This window comes from Notechis scutatus, chromosome 3 (assembly GCF_049901735.1).
Source record: "Notechis scutatus isolate UNSWTSFEM ecotype Mainland chromosome 3, rNotScu1.2, whole genome shotgun sequence".
In the NCBI taxonomy this organism is placed as follows: domain Eukaryota; kingdom Metazoa; phylum Chordata; class Lepidosauria; order Squamata; family Elapidae; genus Notechis; species Notechis scutatus.
In genome coordinates, this window is record NC_142011.1 from 14,456,668 (window position 1) to 14,478,590 (window position 21,923).

The window sequence follows — 21,923 nt, forward strand, 5'->3', positions numbered from 1 at the left end:
ATCCCCAATCAGGATTCAGATGTTCTAATTTTTTTTACTCATTTACTTCTGTAACTCTTCTAGTAGGAGCACTTTCTCCATTAAGGTAGGCCGTTGTCAAATTTCACATCACACTGTGCAAACAGGTGGATTGCAACCATTTCACATGTACAGATATTCTGCATTTTAATCCTGCCCTTTTGAATAATAGTAGCCTAAAATAGGTCCTCACCCTTCAACTACCCCTTTTCCAATGAACTAGTTCAACTTCTCAGTCACCCCAACAAAAATTGACCCAATACTATCCATTTTTGCAGTCCTACACTTGAATCTTCCTTCTGGAAAATGGAAGCCGCTAATATAAAACTTGCTTGAGGGAGAGAGAGAGAGAGAGAGAGGGGAGAGAGGGAGGGAGGGAGGGAGGGAGGGAGGAGAGAGGAGGGAGAGAGAGAGAGAGAGAGAGAGAGAGAGAGAGAGAGAGAGAGAGAGAGAGAGAGAGAGAGAAGAAATCAGATTATTTCCCATGTTCCTTTAAACTCTGATGCTAAATCCCATAAAACATGGAAGTCTGTGGAATTGTTTTCTGCAGTAAGTAATCATTTAATTAAAAAAAAAAATGAACAGGAGTTCAAAAAAAAAAGAGGAGTGTTTTGTTAGACATTATATATATAAAAAAAGAAAAGAAACAATATCGTAAATAACTTTGTAGAACATGAACTTAAGTGTTTTGTACAAACTAATCGTGATAAGTTCCCAATGTCTCGTCACCATGATAATACTGAATGATGGTGTGCGCCGTGTCCATTATGTCGGAGGCCTTGGAATGGTAGAGCCTGTACATGCACAACATCTCCTTTCTCAAGATATGCAGCAATTCAGTTTAAAACAAGTAGCAAAGGAATGCAGTCATTTCCTTTTGGATGAGTTCAATATTGTCAGTGAGTTCTCCCAACACCTTGAGGGTTGCGGCTCCAAGGTGACGGATTAGTTCGTTTTAAATACGAGCTGCAGAGAGAGAATCTGCAGTCTTTCCAGAACCTGAAACATCAGCTTCTCGTAGACTGAACCTCAGAGAAAGGCCTTCATGTTTTCCCTGATGCGTGTTCAGTAGTGGATATCAAAAAAAGTAGACAAATTCTTCGCAGAAGAAAATCTCTATGGCCTGTGGAATCTAGAAGTTAAAAGGAGAAGACATAAGTGGTTATGGCAATTGTTTAGAAGTTCTATCACAAAAATCAATTTCATGTAAGAAAAAAAAAGCAAGGATCTAAGGACAAGTTAGTTAACCTATCTATCTACCTACCTATTGGTAGTCAAATCAAAACTTTTATCTTCAACATTTTAAAGTTAAAGTGGAGCTCTTACATTTCTACTGAATTTTTATTTTGGTGATACTTAATAACAATTTAAGAATTAAATGGCTTCTGCCCAAAGAAATGCCACCAATTTCATCTGAGTGCCTTAAAGTTAAAATGTTTCACCTGAGCTGAAATCTCTAAATTCATTTCAATTTTCAGTTTAGACTGGGCTTTGGTAGCAACTCTGATTGTGATTATTGTCAATCTTCCTATACCAAGCAAACACAGCATCTGAAGAATTTCAAGTGCATAGACATTGTCTGATCAATTTTGCTCAGGTGAGGAAATTGATCAGTAGATTATATTCACAAATTGGTTGCAATTAAAAGATCAATGTGCATGTTTCAAGAGAATAATTACTGCCTTTTGTAATTTTCACTGCTGAATATTATCATATTTATGGGCCTGATCTGAAATCTTAGCAAGCAGCTAGATTTCCTACACTGTTTTCTTTAATTTCCTCCATAGGCAGATCAATATAGACTACTGAATTAGTATTTCTGGGTACACCGTAAGTTATCTTTTGTTTAAAAATGGTCTGTGCTCACTCAAATTGTGCTGAATGTTTACAGGGTTTGTTTTTGTTCCTGTTCTTTGCATAACAGCGAATGTATTTTTCATTATTTGACCGACCTGAAGTTAAATTCTTATGCTTAGAGAATTATCAAGTAAATTGATGGTGAGTTTGGGATAAAAAGTAGATAGGTCAGTTTCATTTCAACCACCTTGGACGCCTCAGCAACTCACAAGTTAAGGCTAACATGCGTGACCCAGCTTAATGTTGCAGGATCCAAATTGGACCGATCACTGGAGCCAGAGGTTTAGTCTTCCGAGGTGTTCATACCTGTGCTGGAATCCATCTTCAGGAAACTTCTCTCTTAACAGAAGGTGAGAGGTGATAGAGATGGATTGCAGCACAAGTTCAAAAGCTCGGAAGACTAAACCTCTCATCCTGTTGACTGACCCAGATTGGACCCTAGCAACTGTTCCAAGTTCTGGAAGAGTGCTGCAGTGGGTGAGAACATTCTGCAGGTTTTTGAGATAGAGATAGAGATGATAGATAGATAGATAGATAGATAGATAGATAGATAGATAGATAGATAGATAGATAGATAGATAGATAGATGTATTAATAGATATAGATAGATAGATAGATAGATAGATAGATAGATAGATAGATAGATAGATAGGAGAGGGAGAGAGAGAGAGAGAGAGAGAGAGAGAGAGAGAGAGATTCAATGGATGAATACATATACATACTATCTGGGCAACTGACCTTGTCAAATGCTTGCTTGATGCATGCACCTCCATTTCATTACTTTTGTATTCATTTAGCTCTTTACGAATGGCTGCCTGGAAAATTCAAACAGAAACAAGGTGAATTAATTCTTTAAAACTGGTAAGAAAAGGCACAGCTTAAAATTTAAATGAAATGATATCCCTCTCTATAAAGAACCATAAGCTCTTCCAATTGAACAGTTTGTTGAAGTCTCTTCCACATCCCAAGCAATGGGTGGCAACACAGTAACTCCATAAGTGGAGGGGTCCGTGAAATAGCTCCTTAATAAATTCTGTTTTTCCACCATACTTAAATCAAACTGAGGGATTGCCATGTGTGAATAGGTAAAAGCAATCAGCAAGAATTTACAATAGTTGTATGCTGGCTGGGGAATTCTGGGAACTACATAACTTTAAATTGTCACGGTTGGGAAACATTGTATCTAAACAATATTGTTCAAAAGCAAAACATTAGGGATTGACAGCCCCACTTGTGGCTGTGAGACTGTCAAAGAAGAGAGGGTCAACCTATTCTCTAAAGCACCTGAAAGCAGGATAGAAACAGTGGATGGAAATTAATCAAGGAAAGAACCAACCGAATTTCCTGACAGTGAGAAAAATTAATCAGTGGAACAACTTGCCTTCGGAAATTGTGAGTGTTCCAACACTGGAGGATTTGAAGAATAGATTAGACAACCATTTGTCTGAAATGGCATAGGGGGCTGGACTAGAAGACCTCCAAGGTCCCTTTCAACTTTGTCATTCTGTTAATCTGTTAATACCAGTCCGACGGTAGGACCAGCAACCCAGATTGGATGTATTCAAGGAGAGGCTATACACACTCTCCATTGGGGATGTTTTCATTTGGATGTCTGTTCTGAGCTAGGAAGTTGGACCCAAGGCCCTAAATAGCTTCTTACAACTCAATGTTTGTGTGGCTTTGGTTTAATGTACAGGGGACTTCCAGCCACTCACTTAGGGACCGTTTGAGGTTACCATGGCCCAACCCTAAAGGTACTGATGACCTGGTTCTGAAGTTATGACAGCTGCTCCACCCTCATCCCATAGCTGCATTTTGGGTGCTTGGCAATTGGTCCACATGTACAGCTGTTTGCAGCATCCCATGATCACACAACCATGATTTACGTTTTTGCTGAAAAAATGGCGTTTACTTCCAGTTTTCGGCAAAAATACCCCATAGCAAACAATGGGTTCACTTAATGTCTGCGGTGTTCATTTAATGAGTATGGTGATTGGTTTAATGACTGACACAAAAGAGGTCCTAAGATTGGGTGATGACTTGCTTTGCAACTATGATGACTTATGACTGTCATGGGCAGGTTCCATCACAGTCGTAAGTCCAGAACTATCTGTATAATCTGGCGTCAAGGGAAGGGTGGCACATTACACCTTTGGCAGGCATATGCCCATAAAAACAAAAAAACGCCTTTAGTACCTTGTCTGCCGCTGAAAGCCTGGTCCATGGCTTGTCTGCTCGTCGGTCGTAATCCTGCGCTTTTGCCACCTCCACATAATCGCTGAATCGGATGAGGATTTTTCTGTCTCTTAATTCATCGACTGTAGGTCGTTGATTAAGCTTTGGGAGGAAGAAAAAAAATCATGAAATGTGAAAACTGTAAAGAAACTTGGGTGGAGAATATTAACAAAAATGCCTACATTTCATTTCTGCTGACTTCTTTGGAACACATTTAGGAATGTAAGAAGGTGTTTCTATTTGATACAGTTGTTCATTCATGACCAAAATTTAAACACTCCTTGGGCTGCTTTACAATTGCTCTGTTGTAATCGCAACAGCAATAGCAACTAGACTTATATGCCGCTTGATAGTGCTTTACAGCCCCTCTCTAAGCGGTTTACAGACTCAGCCTATGGCCCCCAACAATCTGGGTTCTCATTTTACCCACCTCAGAAGGAGGGAAGGCTGAGTCAACCTTGAGCCGATGAAATTCGAACTGCTGGCAGTCGGCATAATTAGTCTGCAATACTGCATTCTAACCACTGCACCACCACGGCTCAGTTGTAAACTCAGGATATCTCCTAAGAAACTTTTCTTTTTTAATGCTGCATTTAGTAGCTTGAAAACTTCTAAAAACCCTAACCCTAACCCCTTTTTTATTTTTTACATTAGGTGCATGATTTCTCAAGTTAGATCTGAGTTCCCAGCAGGGTATACCGTTAGGAAGGCAAACTTCAACCTATATTTTAAAATGCAACCTAATAAAACTATAAACATGAAAAACCTATGACCAAAGTTAAACTTCCAACTTATGTCAAGTTGATCATTAGGTCACACAGAATACTGGACCAAACGGACTGTAGGTCTAGTCGCACAAAGCATTTCTTACACTCTGATGGACTGGCATTCAAAAATGAATGCCATGCATTGTCATTCTACAACTTTGTGTTGGATGTGCCCATCCCCATTTCAGCAAGAGCAGGTGGTGCTCTGCAGGTGACATTTCTACGATCAATAATGTGGGTATAGGAGGATAGGTGATGTCATTTTTATAGATCCGTGTTACAAACTTTCCTGCACTCAACGTGCATTCCAGTGTGTTCTTGGCTCTAGATGGCAAAACATGCCATGAAACTGCGGTAGAAAGCCTCTGGATATCTGTAGGAGGTAGACATGCCAAAAATTGCCCTCTTCAATGTTCTTACAATCTTTCCTATTCCTGCTGCCAGCTTGCTCACTCAGCTCCTGGCAGCAGTGAGAGAAAATGAGTGCTTGGAACTAAGACCAGGCATGTCTTTAGAAGGATCTTTCACTTCCATGAAGGTTCATCCAAAAACTCCCTCACGGTTGGTTTGACCCTTCCCTTGTAAGCATGAAGCAAGCCTGTTGCTCCACGTTAGCCTGCTTTCCAAACTATCTCAGTCTTTCCTGAGGTAACACTGCAGGAAAACAGACAACTTGGTCTAGCGGTTAAGGCACCAAGCTAGAAAGCTGGTTATGTGGCTTTGAGCTCTTTTAGCCCAATCCACCTCACAGGGTGGTTGTTGTGGGGAACATAGGAGGAGGAAGGAGCATTGTGTAGGTTCACTACCTTGTGAGTTATTTATAAAAATAATAAAGGTAGGAAATGGATGGATGGATGGATGGATGGATGGATGGATGGATAGGTAGGTAGGTGGGTGGGTGAATAGATGGATGGATGATGGAGGCATAGATGGATGGATAGATAGATAGATAGATAGATAGATAGATAGATAGATAGATAGATAGATAGATAGATAGATGACAGAAAGGTAGGTAGGTGGGTGAGTGGATGGATGGATGGATGATGGATGATGGATGCATAGATGGATAGATAGATAGAGATGATGGATGCATAGATGGATACATCCATCCATATATATATATATATATACATACATACATATATATAGTTGATGGATGCATAGATGGATGGATGGATGGATGGATGGATAGATGGATGGATGGATGGATGACAGATAGGTAGGTAGGTGGGTGAGTGGATGGATGATGGATGCAGAGATGGATGGATAGATAGATAGATAGATAGATAGATAGATAGATAGATAGATAGATGATAGACGGATAGATATATATAGTTCAAGGTAATGAAACTGAGTTGCCTTCCTTTCATGGCACACTTCTGTTTTTCAGTCAAACATAAGTTGCTTTCCATAGCCCTCTTGCTGGAATCTGTACAGGTAGTCCTTGACTTACAACAGTTTGTTCAGTGACCATTGTTTAGTGTCCATTCAAAGTTACAATGGCACTGAAAAAAGTGACATGACTATTTTTCACACTTATTTTTCACACCATTGCAGCATCCACGTGGTCATATGATCAAAATCCAAACGCTTGGCACCTGACTCATCTTTATGACAGTTGCAGTGTCCCGAGATCATGTGATCACTTTTTGCAGTCTTCTGATGTGCAAAATCAATGGGAGAAGCCAGATTCACTTAACGACCCTGTTACTAACATAACCACTGAAGGGACTCACTTAACAACTATGGCAAGAAAGGTCATAAAATGAGACAAAATTCACTCAATAAATGTTTTCACTTAGCAACAGAGATTTTGGGCTCAATTGTGGTTGTAAGTCGAGGACTACCTAATACTGTCTGCTGTCTTGCTAAGGGACTACAGGTAATCCTTGACTTTTGACCATAATTGAGCTGCAATTAGAATTGTAAATTGGGACAATCATTAAGAAAGTTGTCACATGACCGCACCCAATCTTACAACCTTTCTTGTGGTGGTTGTTAAACGAACACCATAGTCATGAAGCAAATGCTATGGTTGTTAAAAAGGGGACGTAGTAGCTCAGTGGCTAAGACGCTGAGCTTGTCGATCAGAAAGGTTGGCAGTTCGGCAGTTCGAATCCCTAGCATTGCGTAACGGAGTGAGCTCCCGTTACTTGTCCCAGCTTCTGCCAACCTAGCAGTTTGAAAGCATTTAAAAATGCAAGTAGAAAAATAGGGACCACTTTGGTGGGAAGGTAACAGTGTTCCGTGTGCCTTTGGCATTTAGTCATGCCAGCCACATGACCACGGAGACGTCTTTGGACAGTGCTGGTTCTTCAGCTTTGTAACAGAGATGAGCACCACCCCCTAGAGCCAGAAACAATTTGCACGTATGTGCGAGGGGAACCTTTACTTTTGTTAAGCAAACTCTTTGTTCTCCATGGGTGTTTGTTGCTGGAAATCACGACCCATAGCAGCCATAAACACAGGCTCATTGCTCAGGGCTCAAAATACACTCACATAACCACAGGGTAGCTCCCACCATAGGAGGTTCGAATCTGAATAACTATCTTTTCAGGGTTCATAGAAACATCAAATCACAGGGCAGGAAGGGACCTTGGAGGTCTTCTAGTCCAACCCCCTGCCCAAAACGGTTGCTAAGCAACCAGTCATAAATTAAGGACTACCTATATACAGATATTCTCTCCCTTAAGGAATAGAGAACAATGAATGGGTTGCTAGGCACTTCCTGATAACCAGCAGATTTGTTGGCTGCAGTAATTTCCTATAATCAAACAGACAATAATTGTGAAATTCACTGCCAACAAGACCAATTCAGGAATGGATGCCCAAGAACAAAGAAGCACGCAATGTACATTGGTTGCCAGGTAATACAGTACTACTTTCTACTCATTCAGTCACTCAACATCTGGGTGTGTTCGAAAATCCTACATGAGAAACTTTGATGAAATGGCAGAAAATGTCATTCTCCTCTGTACTGTACTTTCTATTCATAGAGTCTGAAGGTACATCGAGAGGGAAACTTGTAGCAGCTTTTGCAATGTATTTTTAATGCCAGACTATATTTAGAACTTCCACAAAAGATTTGTGCATTCTCTTGGGGAATGAATGACCGAACGAATGAATCCCTTTCTGAAAATTGTCTTTAGGCAGCACTTCTTGTTCCTGGCATAGAAAGATGTAATGTGGCTGATGATCAGAAACTTTTGGCTCAGCATTCGTTCCAAATTGCTTGTATTAGGACCTTGTCCCTTCTAAATAAACACCAAGTCCCATTTTTAACTGTGTGTATTGAGATTTTGGGTGGGAGGAGTCTGCAGACCGAGCACCGTATTAATACTGAGGAGGAGGATTGCAAAAATCCTTGCCTTCCATTCAGTTTGTGTGCAATTTGCTTCGGTGTGATACAGTAGGAATCTTCCTCATTTGTAACATTGTGATACATTCAGCCTATCTTCCAACTGAATCTCAAGCCCAAACTGATCAGACATAATCCACTGTTTCATAAAACCACAGAACTTATAGATTTATGAGAGATCCTTTACTCCAGTCCAGACTAATCATTCACCAAATTATTCCTGACAAATAACCATCCAGCTATATTTGAAAACTTCAGGAGAGATGGAATCAACCCTCACTCTAGATAAACCATTCTACTGATTCAAATTCCTATGATCAGGGCTTCCCTCTTGCTATTTAACATGAATCTGATTTTCTTTTATTTCAACCCATTGATTCTTGTCTTGCAAGAACTCCCTCTTGTAAAAGGAGAATTCCGTCTGGTGTAGTCTCTTACATGTATCTTAGTCATCTAATTTGCAAAGCTAAAACACATCTAAGTCTTCGTAAGGTTTGGTTTCCAGTTTCCTTAGTATTACAGTAGCTCTGAACTAACTCCATAACCCCACTTAATGCCACAACTGGATACAACATTCCAAGTGTTGTCTAGCGGGTAGAGTAGAGAGTACTGCAACACTATTGCCTCCTGTGATTCGAACGCAATGCATTCATTAATGTAGACTAAGACTGCATTGGCTTTTTTAGCTGCTGCATCACACTGCTTTCTCCCATTTAGATGGTGATCCAGTAAATTTCCAAGAACCTTCTCATACCCTCTATTGCCCAGCCAAGTCTCCTCTGTCTATGTGTTTAATTTTGCTTATCCAGACAACAATACACTTGTCATAGCAGAACCTTACACTTCTAGCTTGGCTCAATTACTAAGCCTGTCAAGAAAAGTTTGAATGTGTCCTCCGAGGTATTAGCCAACTCACACATTCCTTATTAAGCTAAATGCAAATATTATTAAGCTAAATGGCAAATCACTGTCCAGCAAAGGGTAGGACTTAATGATGATGCTCATTCTTGGACTGTATCCAAAATATGGTTATAATTCAATCAAAGCTGTTATGAGAGGTGATAAAAAAAGTTGCAGGACCCATCCCCCATAGCATCTTCTCACTGCTAGTCAGGATTCAGTAGCCCAGATAGCATTGGTGAGCAAATCAGTCTGGCTGCAGTACAGCATCACAGTAACTCTGTGTTTAAATATTTGGTCGAGACAGAGAAGATGTAAGAGGGAACTTACCTTTCTCGTCAGCCTCTGCTTGATCTCTCTCCTTTCCTCTTGTTCTGTTTGATCATTCCTTTCTGCAGAAAATATGAAGAGAGAGATGACTTTCCTCATCAAGACCAACTTTGCTGCCCTGTCTTTGCTTTTACACCACTCAGTTGGTATTCCGCCAGAAGCATCACATACTCCTTAGCATGAGGGTTACACGGATGCCAATGTCAGCTCTCCTCGCTGGTGGCCAATTAAACCGGACTTCAACAAATGTGGATCAGCCAGCCCCGTTCCTCCATCAGGACAATGAGGAGTGTTTTCAGAGGGAAAATCAATAGACTTTTAGAAGTCTAAATGATCGTTTTGTGATGCCACATCTCTCTCTGAGTCATCCGTGCTGCCCTTACGAGCTGGAACATTGTAGAGAAGCTGCTTCAGGGAACACACGTTCCTTGTACACTTACTCGGCTAGGCTCCTGTAATTTTGTTGATTAATTTATAACAATAGCCAGCAATCTACGCCCACGCATTCCTTTGCCTTCTAATATTCTGATGATGCCAATCTTATTATAGATTCTTCCTACATTGGGCAGAGAGGGCGGGGGAAGAAGGGATTCCTTGTCTAGAAATGAAATCGTTTCTTAAAGAGATACTACTCTCTGCAAATCCCTTCCCTTTTTTTTTATACACCGAAACTGTTAGCATTCAAGCTTGATCATGTTCACACAGTGGGGCTAAAAATAAGCATGGCTGCAGCTGCGGTAACGCTGCATGAAATATAGCCTTAGTCTTCAGATATGAGTTAATGGATTCACTATATCAAGGGCTGCCTGTTGCTAAATTAAGCTACGCACGTGTGACCTGGGGGAAAAAAAACACCAGGTTTTTAAAACCATTTTAGAAGGGAAGGAAGGAAGGAAGGAAGGAAGGAAGGAAGGAAGGAAGGAAGGAAGGAAGGAAGGAAGGAAGGAAGGAAGGAAGGAAGGAAGGAAAATATGGGGGAAGAAGGAAGGAAAGAAGGGAGGGAGGGAGGGAGGGGAACACAGGAAGGGGGAAGGAAGGGAGGGGGAAGGAAAGAAGGAAGGAAGGAAGAGGAATACTGAGAAGTGGGGAAGGGATGGATGGAAGGAAGGAAGGAAGGAAGGAAGGAAGGAAGGAAGGAAGGAAGGAAGGAAGGAAGGAAGGAAGGAAGGAAGGAAGGGAATATGGGGGAAAGAAGAAAGAAGGAAGGAAAGAAGGGAGGGAGGGGAACACAGGAAGGGGGAAGGAAGGGAGGGAGGAAGGAAGAAAGGAAGGAAGGAAGGAAGGAAGGGAAATATGGGAGGGAAGGAGGAAAGAAGGAAGGAAAGAAGGGAGGGAGGGAGGGAGGGAGGGAGGGAGGAAGGAAGGAAGGGGAATACAGGGAGGGGGAAGGAAAGAAGGAAGGAAGAGGAATACTGAGGGGGAAGGGATGGATGGAAGGAAGGAAGGAAGGGAGGGAAGGAAGGAAAGAAGGGGAATATGGGGGAAGGAAGGAAGGAAGGAAGGAAGGAAGGAAGGAAGGAAGGAAGGAAGGAAGGAAGGAAGGAAGGAAGGAAGGAAGGAAGGAAGGAAGGGGGGAATACCAAGAGAGGGGAATGGAAGGATGTATGTATGTATGCATGCATGGATGGATGGATGGAAGGAAGGGGAATACAGGGAGAGGGAAAGAAGGAAAGAAGAAAGGGAAGAAGGGAGGGAGGAAGGAAGGAAGGGGAATACAGGAAGGGGGAAGGAAGGGAGGGAGGGGAATACCAGGAGGGGGAAGGGAAGGAAGGATGGAAGGAAGGAAGGAAGGAAGGAAGGAAGGAAGGAAGGAAGGAAGGAAGGAAGGAAGGAAGGAAGGATGGATGGAAGGAAGGAAGGAAGGAAGGAAGGAAGGAAGGATGGAAGGAAGGAAGGAAGGAAGGAAGGAAGGAAGGAAGGATGGAAGGATGGAAGGAAGGAAGGAAGGAAGGAAGGATGGAAGGAAGGAAGGAAGGAAGGAAGGAAGGATGGAAGGAAGGAAGGAAGGAAGGAAGGAAGGAAGGAAGGAAGGAAGGAAGGATGGATTGAAGGAAGGTTGGAAGGAAGGAAGGATGGAAGGAAGGAAGGAAGGAAGGAAGGAAGGAAGGATGGAAGGATGGATGGAAGGAAGGAAGGAAGGAAGGAAGGATGGAAGGATGGATGGAAGGAAGGAAGGAAGGAAGGAAGGAAGGAAGGAAGGAAGGAAGGAAGGAAGGAAGGAAGGAAGGAAGATTGTCAAACAAATTTACATTGCACGTTGTCACACCAGCCCCACTAGAGGGCATTTTCTGCATTAAATCAAAAGCACAATTTCTGCATCCATCAATTGGTTAACAAGCATTAAAAAAAATAGTGCTTGAAGGGGGGGGGGAGAGGGAAGGTATTTTTAGAGTCCAGATCTCTATATTTGCTCCCTCCCAAACTCTCAGAACAGAGGCAGCCACATGGTGCTATTTATGGGAGGAAGGATAGTAGCTGTTTTCAGGCAAATCGTAACTGGAGGGAGACTGAAATCTTCGTAGACTTGACAATGAGCAGCCGAGGCTCAGCCTTGCATATGAATTAGAGGCTTCGGCAAAGATGTAGTTTCTGCTTAGGTAGTCTCAGGTATATTTTTAAGAAGGAGGAACACATGCCACCAGTGATTATAAAACGGTAGCAACATATCTGCCGGGGCATCTTGTTATTACCGACGAATTTGCATTTGAGAAAGAATTCATAGGACCGTGCAGTCCTTCAGATTTTATTTCCAAGAGACATTTCAGAATGAATGTGTGAATGCTTGTAACACTTATATACAACTCTTCACAACTGCCTCCTTGTTTTCCAAGGTCATGTGGCAGCTGCAAACGGCAAGAAGGTAGCCCTAGGAAAAGAGGTAGCTGCTTTAAAGAGTTGTAGATGCCACGACATTTGCTCTGGCATTCTCTAAAGCACCTTTCTGGATAGGACTTGCTATTTGTTTTTCTTTGTTGGATGTATATTCTGCACTTTGTTCAAAAGCTAAAGGCAATGAAATAGCTTTTTTTAAAAGAAAAAGAAAAGCCTTATAGGTTATAGCCTTATAGCTTCCGTGACTGAGGGTGGACTTCAACTAGGATCTCCCAGTAGCTCCTGAATGCGACACAGCCCTAATAATTAATTTCTAATTTAGCCGGAATTGCTGGTTACAAACAGAAGGAGGAGGGAGTGGGGGATAGAGTTGCAATGGAAATCACTACCTCAGCTGTTATGGAAAAATTGTCAAGGAAGCAGTTTTAATTTTTGCATAATGGGAATATTCATGAACATCCTGAAATAACTACTAATCACAGATGTCTATGAGCTGGTTGAAAATGTTGAGGAAACTAGAGTATACACCCCTTTTAGGACTTTCAAGATCCAAGATCTAGACACACATACACACACACCCCTAGTAAGTAAGACCACACCTAGAGTACTGCATTCAATTTTGGTCACCACATTATAAAAAAGATGTTGATACTCTAGAAAAAGTACAGAGAAGAGCAACCAGGATGATGAGGGGACTGGAGACTAAAACATATGAGGAACGGTTGCAGGAATTGGGCTTGGCTAGTCTAGTGAGGAGAAGGACCAGGGGAGACATGATAGCAGTCTTCCAATATTTGAGGGGCTGCCACAGGGAGGAAGGGGTCAAGCTATTTTCTAAAGTGCCTGTAGGCCAGACAAGGAATAATGGATGGAAACTGAACGTGGAGAGATTTAACCTGGAAAATAAGGAGAAACTTTCTGACAGTGAGAACAATCAACCAATGGAACAGCTTGCCCTCGGAAGTTGTGGGAGTGCCATCACTTCAGACCTTCAAGAAGAGATTGGACTGCCATTTGTCAGAAATGGTGTAGGGTCTCCCGCTTGGGCGGGGGGTTGGACTAGATGATCTGTAAGGTCCCTTCCAACTCTGATTATCTCTTAATATTACACAAGGAGTGGGTCCCAAAGGTGCTTTTTCAAGAGACAATTGGACTTTCTAATTTTTCTTTGAAGACATTTCACTTCTCCTCCAAGAAGTTTCTTCAGCTCTGACTGGATAGTGGGGAATGGAAGGATTTATACTCCTTGCAGACAGCTGGACATTTGCATTCTTTTAGCCAGTCGTTAAGATCACCTGGTGCTTCTTAGATGAGAAGCAAAACATCTTCAAAGAAAAACCAGAAAGTCCAGTTGCCTCTTGAAAAAGCACCTTTAGGACAATCATGGATGACTGAGAATCTCCATAGACAAGGAGTGGGTGTTGCCCCAAGGTCCTCCCTCAAATTGCTAGCAAATTGTAGTGTATTATGAGGTGGAATAGATGATTAAAGGCAGTCTAAATGGAATCTAATCTACACTAATCTCATTTGCATCCTTAACCCATTCATTCCACCCTGTATTGTTTAATCATCTGTTGTGATGCAGTGGTTAGAAGGCAATGTTGCAGGCCAACTCTGCATTTCCACTATTAGGAGTTTGATCCCGACCAGCTCAAGGTTGACTCAGCCTTCCATCCTTCCGAGGTTGGTAAAATGAGGACCCAGGTTGTTGGGGGCCGTAGGCTGACTCTTTAATCCGCTCAGGGAGGGCTGTAAAGCACTGTAAAGTGGTATGTAAGTCTAAGTGCTATTGCTATTGGACAGCACTCCATCCAAGAAAGAGACACAAAGAGGCTTCATGTCCGTTCGAAAGAAAATTGGATCACATCTTTTTCATACCCAGTTTATACATTACTGGTGTTTCCATGAATTGATATCCATTTGGTTTCAGTCTCATGTAAATAACAGGCTTGTATTTTGGATCTGATATCTTAAAGGTGCTTCAGGGCATGCAGTAGCATCTGCCCAGCCTTCTTAAAATGCTCATGTTGTCAACTCATAAAATATTTCTATGGTCTTTTTAGAGTTGCCAACAGAAAGGGAGGGGGCGCAGTGGGCAGCTTGCATTCCATCAATAGTTTTCAAAGATAGTAACTAGGTGACTGGATTTTCTGCTGTGCAAAATTCTAACTGGAGAGCATGATTGATGACTCTTGGCTATGGATGTGTCCCATTGGAGAATATAAATTATGACACACCCAGGGAGTGGGGAAAAACCAGGGTCAAGGGTGACAATGAATGATGTGTGTCAGAGTCGGCTACACCCAGGCAGTGCCGGCATGTTTACTCCTAATAAATCTTCTTTAAGTTTTGGAAGTTCAGCTTGAGAGTTATGATTTAAATGGGGATAACTACTGGAGCCCTGACACGGGTCCTTTCCAAAGATTGCAAAGACGCAGGTGCTTTTAAGGCAGGTGTCATATATATATATATATATATATATATATATATATATATATATATATATATATATATATATATATATATATATATATATATGTTCCTATGTGTTTCATGGCTCAGTTCCAAAGGGCTGCACTGCCATAGTAAATTCACTTAATAATAGCTTCAGCAAATCCAGCAGGTTTCCATGGCATCATATAAAGCCACTACCAGTCACTGTCAAGAAGGTGTGTTGCTCGTGTGAGAATAGTCCACGATGTGTCCATCCCACATGATCTGAACTGGGTGGCCTTTTCTCCCCAGGGAAGAAGCCACTGCTCCTGCTTACGGGGCTGCTTCTTCCTGCCCTTGGGGGGGATAGGCTGATTGTTTGTTCTTCCCTGAAGACCCAGTGTGACCAAATTATGCCATGCAAGAAGGATTGATAGTATCGTAAAGTTACACCGCTGCCAGGAAAATGAATGAGCCCCGTAATCGCAGCCTGCTCTCCTACTGATTAATAATTAAGTATCTGCCTGCAGGCTGTCATTTTAATGAGACAATTCCTTCAGCTCTGAAGTGCCAAATGCATGAGGGTTACTTATGCCCTTGCTCTTGACAAGGTTTCTAAATTAGCTTACAACACTGAAAGAATCAGTAAAGTGAGCCTGGTGGGACAGGACAGCAAAACCAAACCACTCTCTCTTTCTTCCAAAAACCACCCAGGAAAACCCTTGGGTTTCTATGGCACCACTGCTACGGTATTATGGACATCTCCCTGGCTAAAGTAGCCCATATAATGAAATGGGGTTGTGAGAATTACCTTGGGAGATATGAGAAAGAAACACAGCCTAGATAAGAGAGAATTGAATCCAGAGGAAGAACTGGGGAGAGGGGCACCTTCCTTAGTTCTCAGAAGGCACCTTCCCTACTTCTTTGGAAAGGGAAGGGGCAAAAGCTTTCATTCTGTTCCTGTTAACAATAAAGTTAGTGTTGGTATTTATGCATTTAATTTTCTGCCTGCACTACTTTGAAAGGCTGACATATGGTGAGATGGAGGGTACTCCCTCTAAAGGGGGATTCAGCTTTGGAAACCCTTCAGGTGGAACAATATTTGTCAATACTAGCAGTAATACAGCAAGGAGGAGGAAGAGAGGAAGAAGGGGAAGGGGAAGGGGAAGGGGAAGGGGAAGGGGAAGGGGAAGGGGAAGGAGAGGAAGAGGAAGAGGAAGAGGAAGAGGAAGAGGAAGAGGAAGAAGAAGAAGAAGAAGAAGAAGAAGAAGAAGAAGAAGAAGAAGAAGAAGAAGAAGAAGAAGAAGAAGAAGAAGAAGAAGAAGAAGAAGAAGAAGAAGACACAGCAGTAACACTAATTAAAAAGGTTCTTCTCAGGCTAGTATGACACTAGAATGGACACTCTCCTGTGGGGAGCATGAAGGCAAAAAGAACTGAAAATGTTGACTGAAACCAGGACTGGAGCAGTCTTGAAAAGGTTTGGGCTTTAGAGGCAAAACAAGGTAATGTGTCAAGGTTGTTAGCTGGAGTAGGAGAAGGCTGGTCTCACAGTGACAAATGCTGGTTCAGCCCTAGTTAGTTTTCATTACAGTAAAGTTGCAGCAGTAAAAAAAATTGTCTGTCAAACTTACGGTAAGCATCATCAAATCTCCCTCCCTCTCTCCCCCCTTCTCTCTCATATAACTATTTATCATATTTATATGCCACCCATCTCACAGAAATGTGATGGATTACGAATGACTTCTTGTGAACCTAAAAAGGCTCTTCTTGAGAAAAGCAGCACCTAGGTGCTTTGACAGCATGGCTGGCGAGTCAAAAGGCTGAGAATCACTAGGCCAAGGGTCTTCAAACTTGGCAAGTTTAAGACTTGTGGAGGTCAACTCCCAGAATTCCTGAGCTAACACGACTGGAGGAGGAATTCTGGGAGTTGAAGTCTACAAGTCTTAAAAGCTGTCAAGTTTGAAGACCCCTGCACTAGGCTAACCTATAAGCCTGAGGGCTATTTCAAGATTTGGGGTTTGCCTGCCTAGAACCATTGTCACTGACTAGAAAAGAAAGAAAAATAATGGAGGAAAAACATGACACTGGCATAGGACGTTAGAAAAAGAAAGTCATGTGTGTAGGATTGGGATGAAGTTCAAATAACTTGGGCATCTCATTCATTTAAACAAGACCATTTGAGGCAGCAAACAAAATTATAATCAGTGTTTGTTGCTAGAAAGCTGCTATTTGATCCTATTTAACCCAATATATAGGTCCACATTTCATGCTGTGCAAAAGAGAGGGTCTTTTTTTTTTAGCTTTTGTGCATTCACCCCACCAACTGCTGCTTCGCAGTGGGAATCGCAAAATCTCTTCTGCACCATCATTGCATGATCTGCAACTTATCAATAAGAATAGTTCTCCACTGAAAGCAAGTACTTCAAAACCCATGCTGCCATTCTCTCCCCGTCTCCATTTGAATTAGGCTGATCAGGGAGATGCTTCTGTTTTCTGTTTTTGTTTTTGTTTTGCCAACTAAACCAGTGATATTATTCTGAATAGTTGGGAAGCAGCAACTGCAAGGAGGATGAGTGGACAGGTGAGATCAGTCCTGCATGATGGATTATTAATCATGTGGAATATAGTCTGAATAATTTTCACATCTATCTGCTGGAAATGCTGGTGTAATTTCCTAGCACAGCCAGGAAAACAGGGTGCTTGCCAGAAGTATGCTGATGTGGCTGCTAATGTTCCTCATGCTTAAGGTTTAAAAATACTTTTGATGTCAGCAAACCCAGAACATCCAACATGACTGAGTATATGTCACAGACATAAGCTTAAGCAACCCTATCAGGCAGACATGGAGTTTAAAACTCATTTATCATCTATCTATCCATCCATCCATCATCTATCGTCTGTGTGTGTGTCTGTCTATCTAATCTAATCTAATCTAATCTAATCTAATCTAATCTAATCTATCTATCTATCTATCTATCTATCTATCTATCTATCTATCTATCTATCTATCATCTATATCTGCCTATAGCGATCCATGCATCCATCCATGCATCCATCCATCCATCCATGCATCCATGCATCCATCCATGGTTTTTATCTTCTCCTCCTTACCAGTACTTTTTCAGCTCAATTCCCACACATAGTACTGCATTAAGGTAGATTTTTTGCCATGCTTAAAGAACAATCACTGCATGGCTACCTGTCCAATATCTTCCCCTCCCTGTCCAGAAATATCTTCCCTTCCCTGTCCAGAAATATATTTCACTCCCTGTACAGAAATATTTTCCAGAACAAATTCCTGGAAGAAGAACAAACCTCAAAAACCTATTTTATCCTTGTTCTAAAGCAGTCATGGCTAACCTATGACACGCGTGTCACTCGTGACACGCCGAGGCACTTTGACTGACACGCCTGTTGGTGTGGGGAAAACCTGCACATTTAGAGGCTGCCTGTGCTCTGCTCCAATCCCTGCTCCCTGCTTGTTCCGTGGAGGCATGGTGTCACCGCTGCCGCAAGATCTTTGCAGCAGAGAACCAGTTTTAACCGCCATAAACTGAGGTTTGTCAGTTTCATTACCTCAGGAATGCTACAGGAGGAAAGGAGATCCATGAGGTTCACAGCCCTGTAAGGTGGCCTTCCGATCCCCACATCCTGCACCTACAGCCCTGAGACCAGGGAGACGAGTTTCACAGCCCTGTGTGATCACCCCAGCCCAGTCCGTCATAAACCAAATTATTGATATTTCTTGAAGTGACACACGACCTGAGGAAGGCTACACTTTTTCCCGATTTTTGACACACCAAGCTGAAAAGGTTAGCCATCACTGTTCTAAAGGCACCTGCTGAATGAAGATATCCCCATTTAACTATTCTGTAATTATATTCCTGCAATTTGTTTTAGCCTACTACTGTTTGTTCTAAACCTGGCCAACCAGCTTATATGGACCATAGAACCAAACAGATGCTGGTGATTTCCAGAAGAAGACTGAGGTTGGGGCACTGCAGGATCTTAATTTACCAGTATGGACTATCAGTTAATCTCTAAGAAGTTACAAAGAAAATGTCTACCCATATTTTGTTACTGAGGAGGTCCCAGAGATCATTTTGCTTTGGTCCTCCTTTGGCTGAGCCTGGTTGGAGAAACCTGAGTAAGAGGCAGAAGCGATTCCACCACATGCCGCTTCTTTTGAGTGAATAGACTAAATGCCTTATGAACAAAAATATAGAACGCACACACACACACGCACACACATACACACGAAAACTATACAAAACACTTACAGCTCCACATTCATGGAGCCAAGGAAGACCTTTTGATGCTCACACAACATTAGGTCATGGTATTGCATTAGCTCATGAAAAGGTAGCTATGGGCAACTATTATGGCTCCAAGAAGTTTGTGCGCAGAAATGCAGCCAATGACAAAAGCAAAACCTTGCTCTCTGATCTAAAATCATATTCCTCATTCACGGAATTTACAGGAGATATTACCTATCAGCTTGCTACCAAACCTAGTTCAGGCTTATGCTAACCTGCAGGCAGAAGCACTCCTCAGCTTTTGGATACCTTTGTAGAGCTAACTTTTCGAACAGCTTCCAACATGCTTTCTTGATGTATGTGCATAGCCATCTGCTTGGTGGCATGTCTGGCACACAGAGACTGGGACTTTCATTTGAAAGATGGAAGTAAATTAAAACCATCAGGCATTTTCCCACAGGAAATAACTGATGTTGCAAAATGATCATCATCCAGTGTGGAGGATGGTCTCATTTCTAAAAAAAAATTCTGATCATCTTGCTGTCAAGCTCAGGCCATGCCATTGGCTTCACTGCCTGTGTTCAACTCCTTATAACAAGATATGAGATGAAGGTTCCTTCTGGTTCTGCAAGGCCATCCCTACACAGAAGGAGGAATCTACCAATGCTATGTCTTGCTGAAAGTGTGATAATAAAAGGATAATAAAGTTGGATGTAGAACTCCTTGTCACATTTGCCAATCCTCTCTGGATTAGACATCAGTTGCACACATTTCTATATAGAGATATTTGCATGACCAACTGTGAAGATTACTAACATTTGGGTGTGTGTGTTTGTGTGTAGTTAAGATCACTATACATCACTAGCACCTTTATCTCTCTCAAATGTCCTTCCTTCCTTCCTTCCTTCCTTCCTTCCTTCCTTCCTTCCTTCCTTCCTTCCTTCCTTCCCTCCCTCCTTCGCAATGGCAATAGCACTTAGATTTATGCTTCACAGTGGTACAGCCCTCTCTAAGTGGTTTACAGAGTCAGTATACTGCCCCCAACAATCTGGGTCTTCATTTTACCCACCTCGGAAGGATGGAAGGCTGAATCAACCTTGAGCCTGGTGAGATTTGAACTGCCAAATTGCAGGCAGCCGACAGCAGCAGAAGTAGCCTGCAGTACTGCATTCTAACCACTGTACCACCTCAGCTCCATCTATCCTTTCTTCATGCCTTTCTATAAGAACTCAAGATGATGCACATAGTATTTCTCCTCCAATTTTATTCTACAGTAACAAACCTGTTAGACATGTTAGCTAAGAAAGAGTATCTCTGCATACTATAGTTGCTTATTGAATTAATCCATTTTCTTGATTTGCCCAGTAAATTAAACCAGGAAACCAAAGAGGCTGCCCAACATTTTAAGACATTAAAAAGACTAATGAGGAACAACTTTAGCAAGCATGAATGCAACTGATCCAGCCATGTTTAAAGCATGATGTCTGAGTACAGCCATTGGCCATTTCAGAGTTACCCGGTCAGCTGTTCTTGAATCTGGATCTCCCAGACTTACTCCAACATTGAGCCATTGCCTCTTTGAATGCACAAGGCGAATAACATGTGACAAATTCCATGTCACAGTTGACTCTCCTTCATGGGAATCTATGGAGCATAATAGCTCATTTGGCTGGAGTATAGTTTAACATTTATGCATAATCTCAGTCCAAATGTGTCAGGAGTGCAACAGATATGTTAATTCTGGAAGCTAGGGATCCTTCTGGAAAGGATCATTTGGGGCAAAGGCCACTCTAAAAAGACACTCTCATCTTTGGAGATTTCAAAATGCACTTCCTTAATAACCCTTTGAATGACTTTATGGTAGAATTAGCCTATTGCAGTCCTTATATTGCAAATCTGAATCCATTGCAGAAGGCTATGCCAGAAAAAAAAAAAGAGTCCAGCAGGCAGCTGCATGAACTCAGCAACAGGCTTTGGCCAAATCATGCCCAGCCCAAAGTGATACAAGTATGCATAGGAGAGAGAGGCCTGCTTGAATCCATGGCAGTTGTTTGCAGGAAATTGACTTTAGGAGTGCAATCTCCCTTATTTTTGTGAAATATCTGGGCTTGTGCTCTCTGTGTTGGAGATGAAAGGAATTGCATCTGCCTTAATCTTTTGATAGCAGGTGATTTGAAAAAGCATAAATCAGATGACTCACTTACTGGCTGCATGTCTTAACCTGGATACATAATCAGCCCATTTTTTTCCTGAATTTGTAAATACACTGAGCCATATAGAATGATATAAGCAGAGCTCTTCCCTACAGGGGGCGTGCATAAGCGCACCAACGTGCCTACCGTCCCTGTCCTATTGTTTCTCTTATTCTTTTATTTTTCTTATATGTACCCATTTCATGTATTCACAACTATGTATACACTTATACTTATTATCTTGTAAACAATTGGCAAATCAAATAAATAAATAAATAAACAAAATACTCCTCCCCACACACTCCATTACCAAGCTTAGCATGTTGAATGACTGCAGCTGCTAGGACTATTACCACTTAACTTGACAAAGGGTGCTGTGTGATACTGAAAAACTTTGAAAAAGTTCAATGACTCTATAATTGTCTGCTGTTGACTAGAAGGGATAATGTCCGAAGCCCTGAGAAATGTGCAGTTAGTGAAATAGGATGCAGTTGGTGAAATAAAGTTGGATGAAAAGTGATGATATTGCTGCAGAACTTACATAGCGATGGCAGAGAAATTTACCTCTTAGTGGTTTAATTAAAATCTGTGTCACCTAGCAAGGTTCAAGCATTCTGCAAACAATCTTATCCTTCTTCTGCCTGGAAGTAGCACATTGTACTTTTAATAGTAAAAATATCCAGTTTGGGGGTCATTTTTAATTTTCCTTCTTAGAAAACCTACAATCTAAACTTGGTTCCTGGTA

The 21,923-nt window shown here is 41.8% G+C and overlaps 1 protein-coding gene across 3 annotated transcripts in view; it reads right to left on the bottom strand.

The window, feature by feature from the left end:
- Nucleotides 1-561: 561 nt before the first annotated feature.
- PHACTR3 (phosphatase and actin regulator 3) overlaps nucleotides 562-21,923 on the bottom strand; it is a 281,729-nt gene continuing 260,367 nt past the window's right edge. For all 3 annotated transcript variants that reach the window (XM_087959229.1, XM_087959228.1, XM_087959227.1), the window contains 4 exons: nucleotides 9,466-9,527; nucleotides 4,072-4,212; nucleotides 2,614-2,690; nucleotides 562-1,150 (listed from right to left, as the gene is read on the bottom strand). In XM_087959229.1, the coding sequence (XP_087815355.1) occupies nucleotides 1,135-1,150; nucleotides 2,614-2,690; nucleotides 4,072-4,212; nucleotides 9,466-9,527 (296 nt within the window). In that variant the 3' untranslated portion in view covers nucleotides 562-1,134. The remainder of the gene's footprint in view (nucleotides 1,151-2,613; nucleotides 2,691-4,071; nucleotides 4,213-9,465; nucleotides 9,528-21,923) is intronic.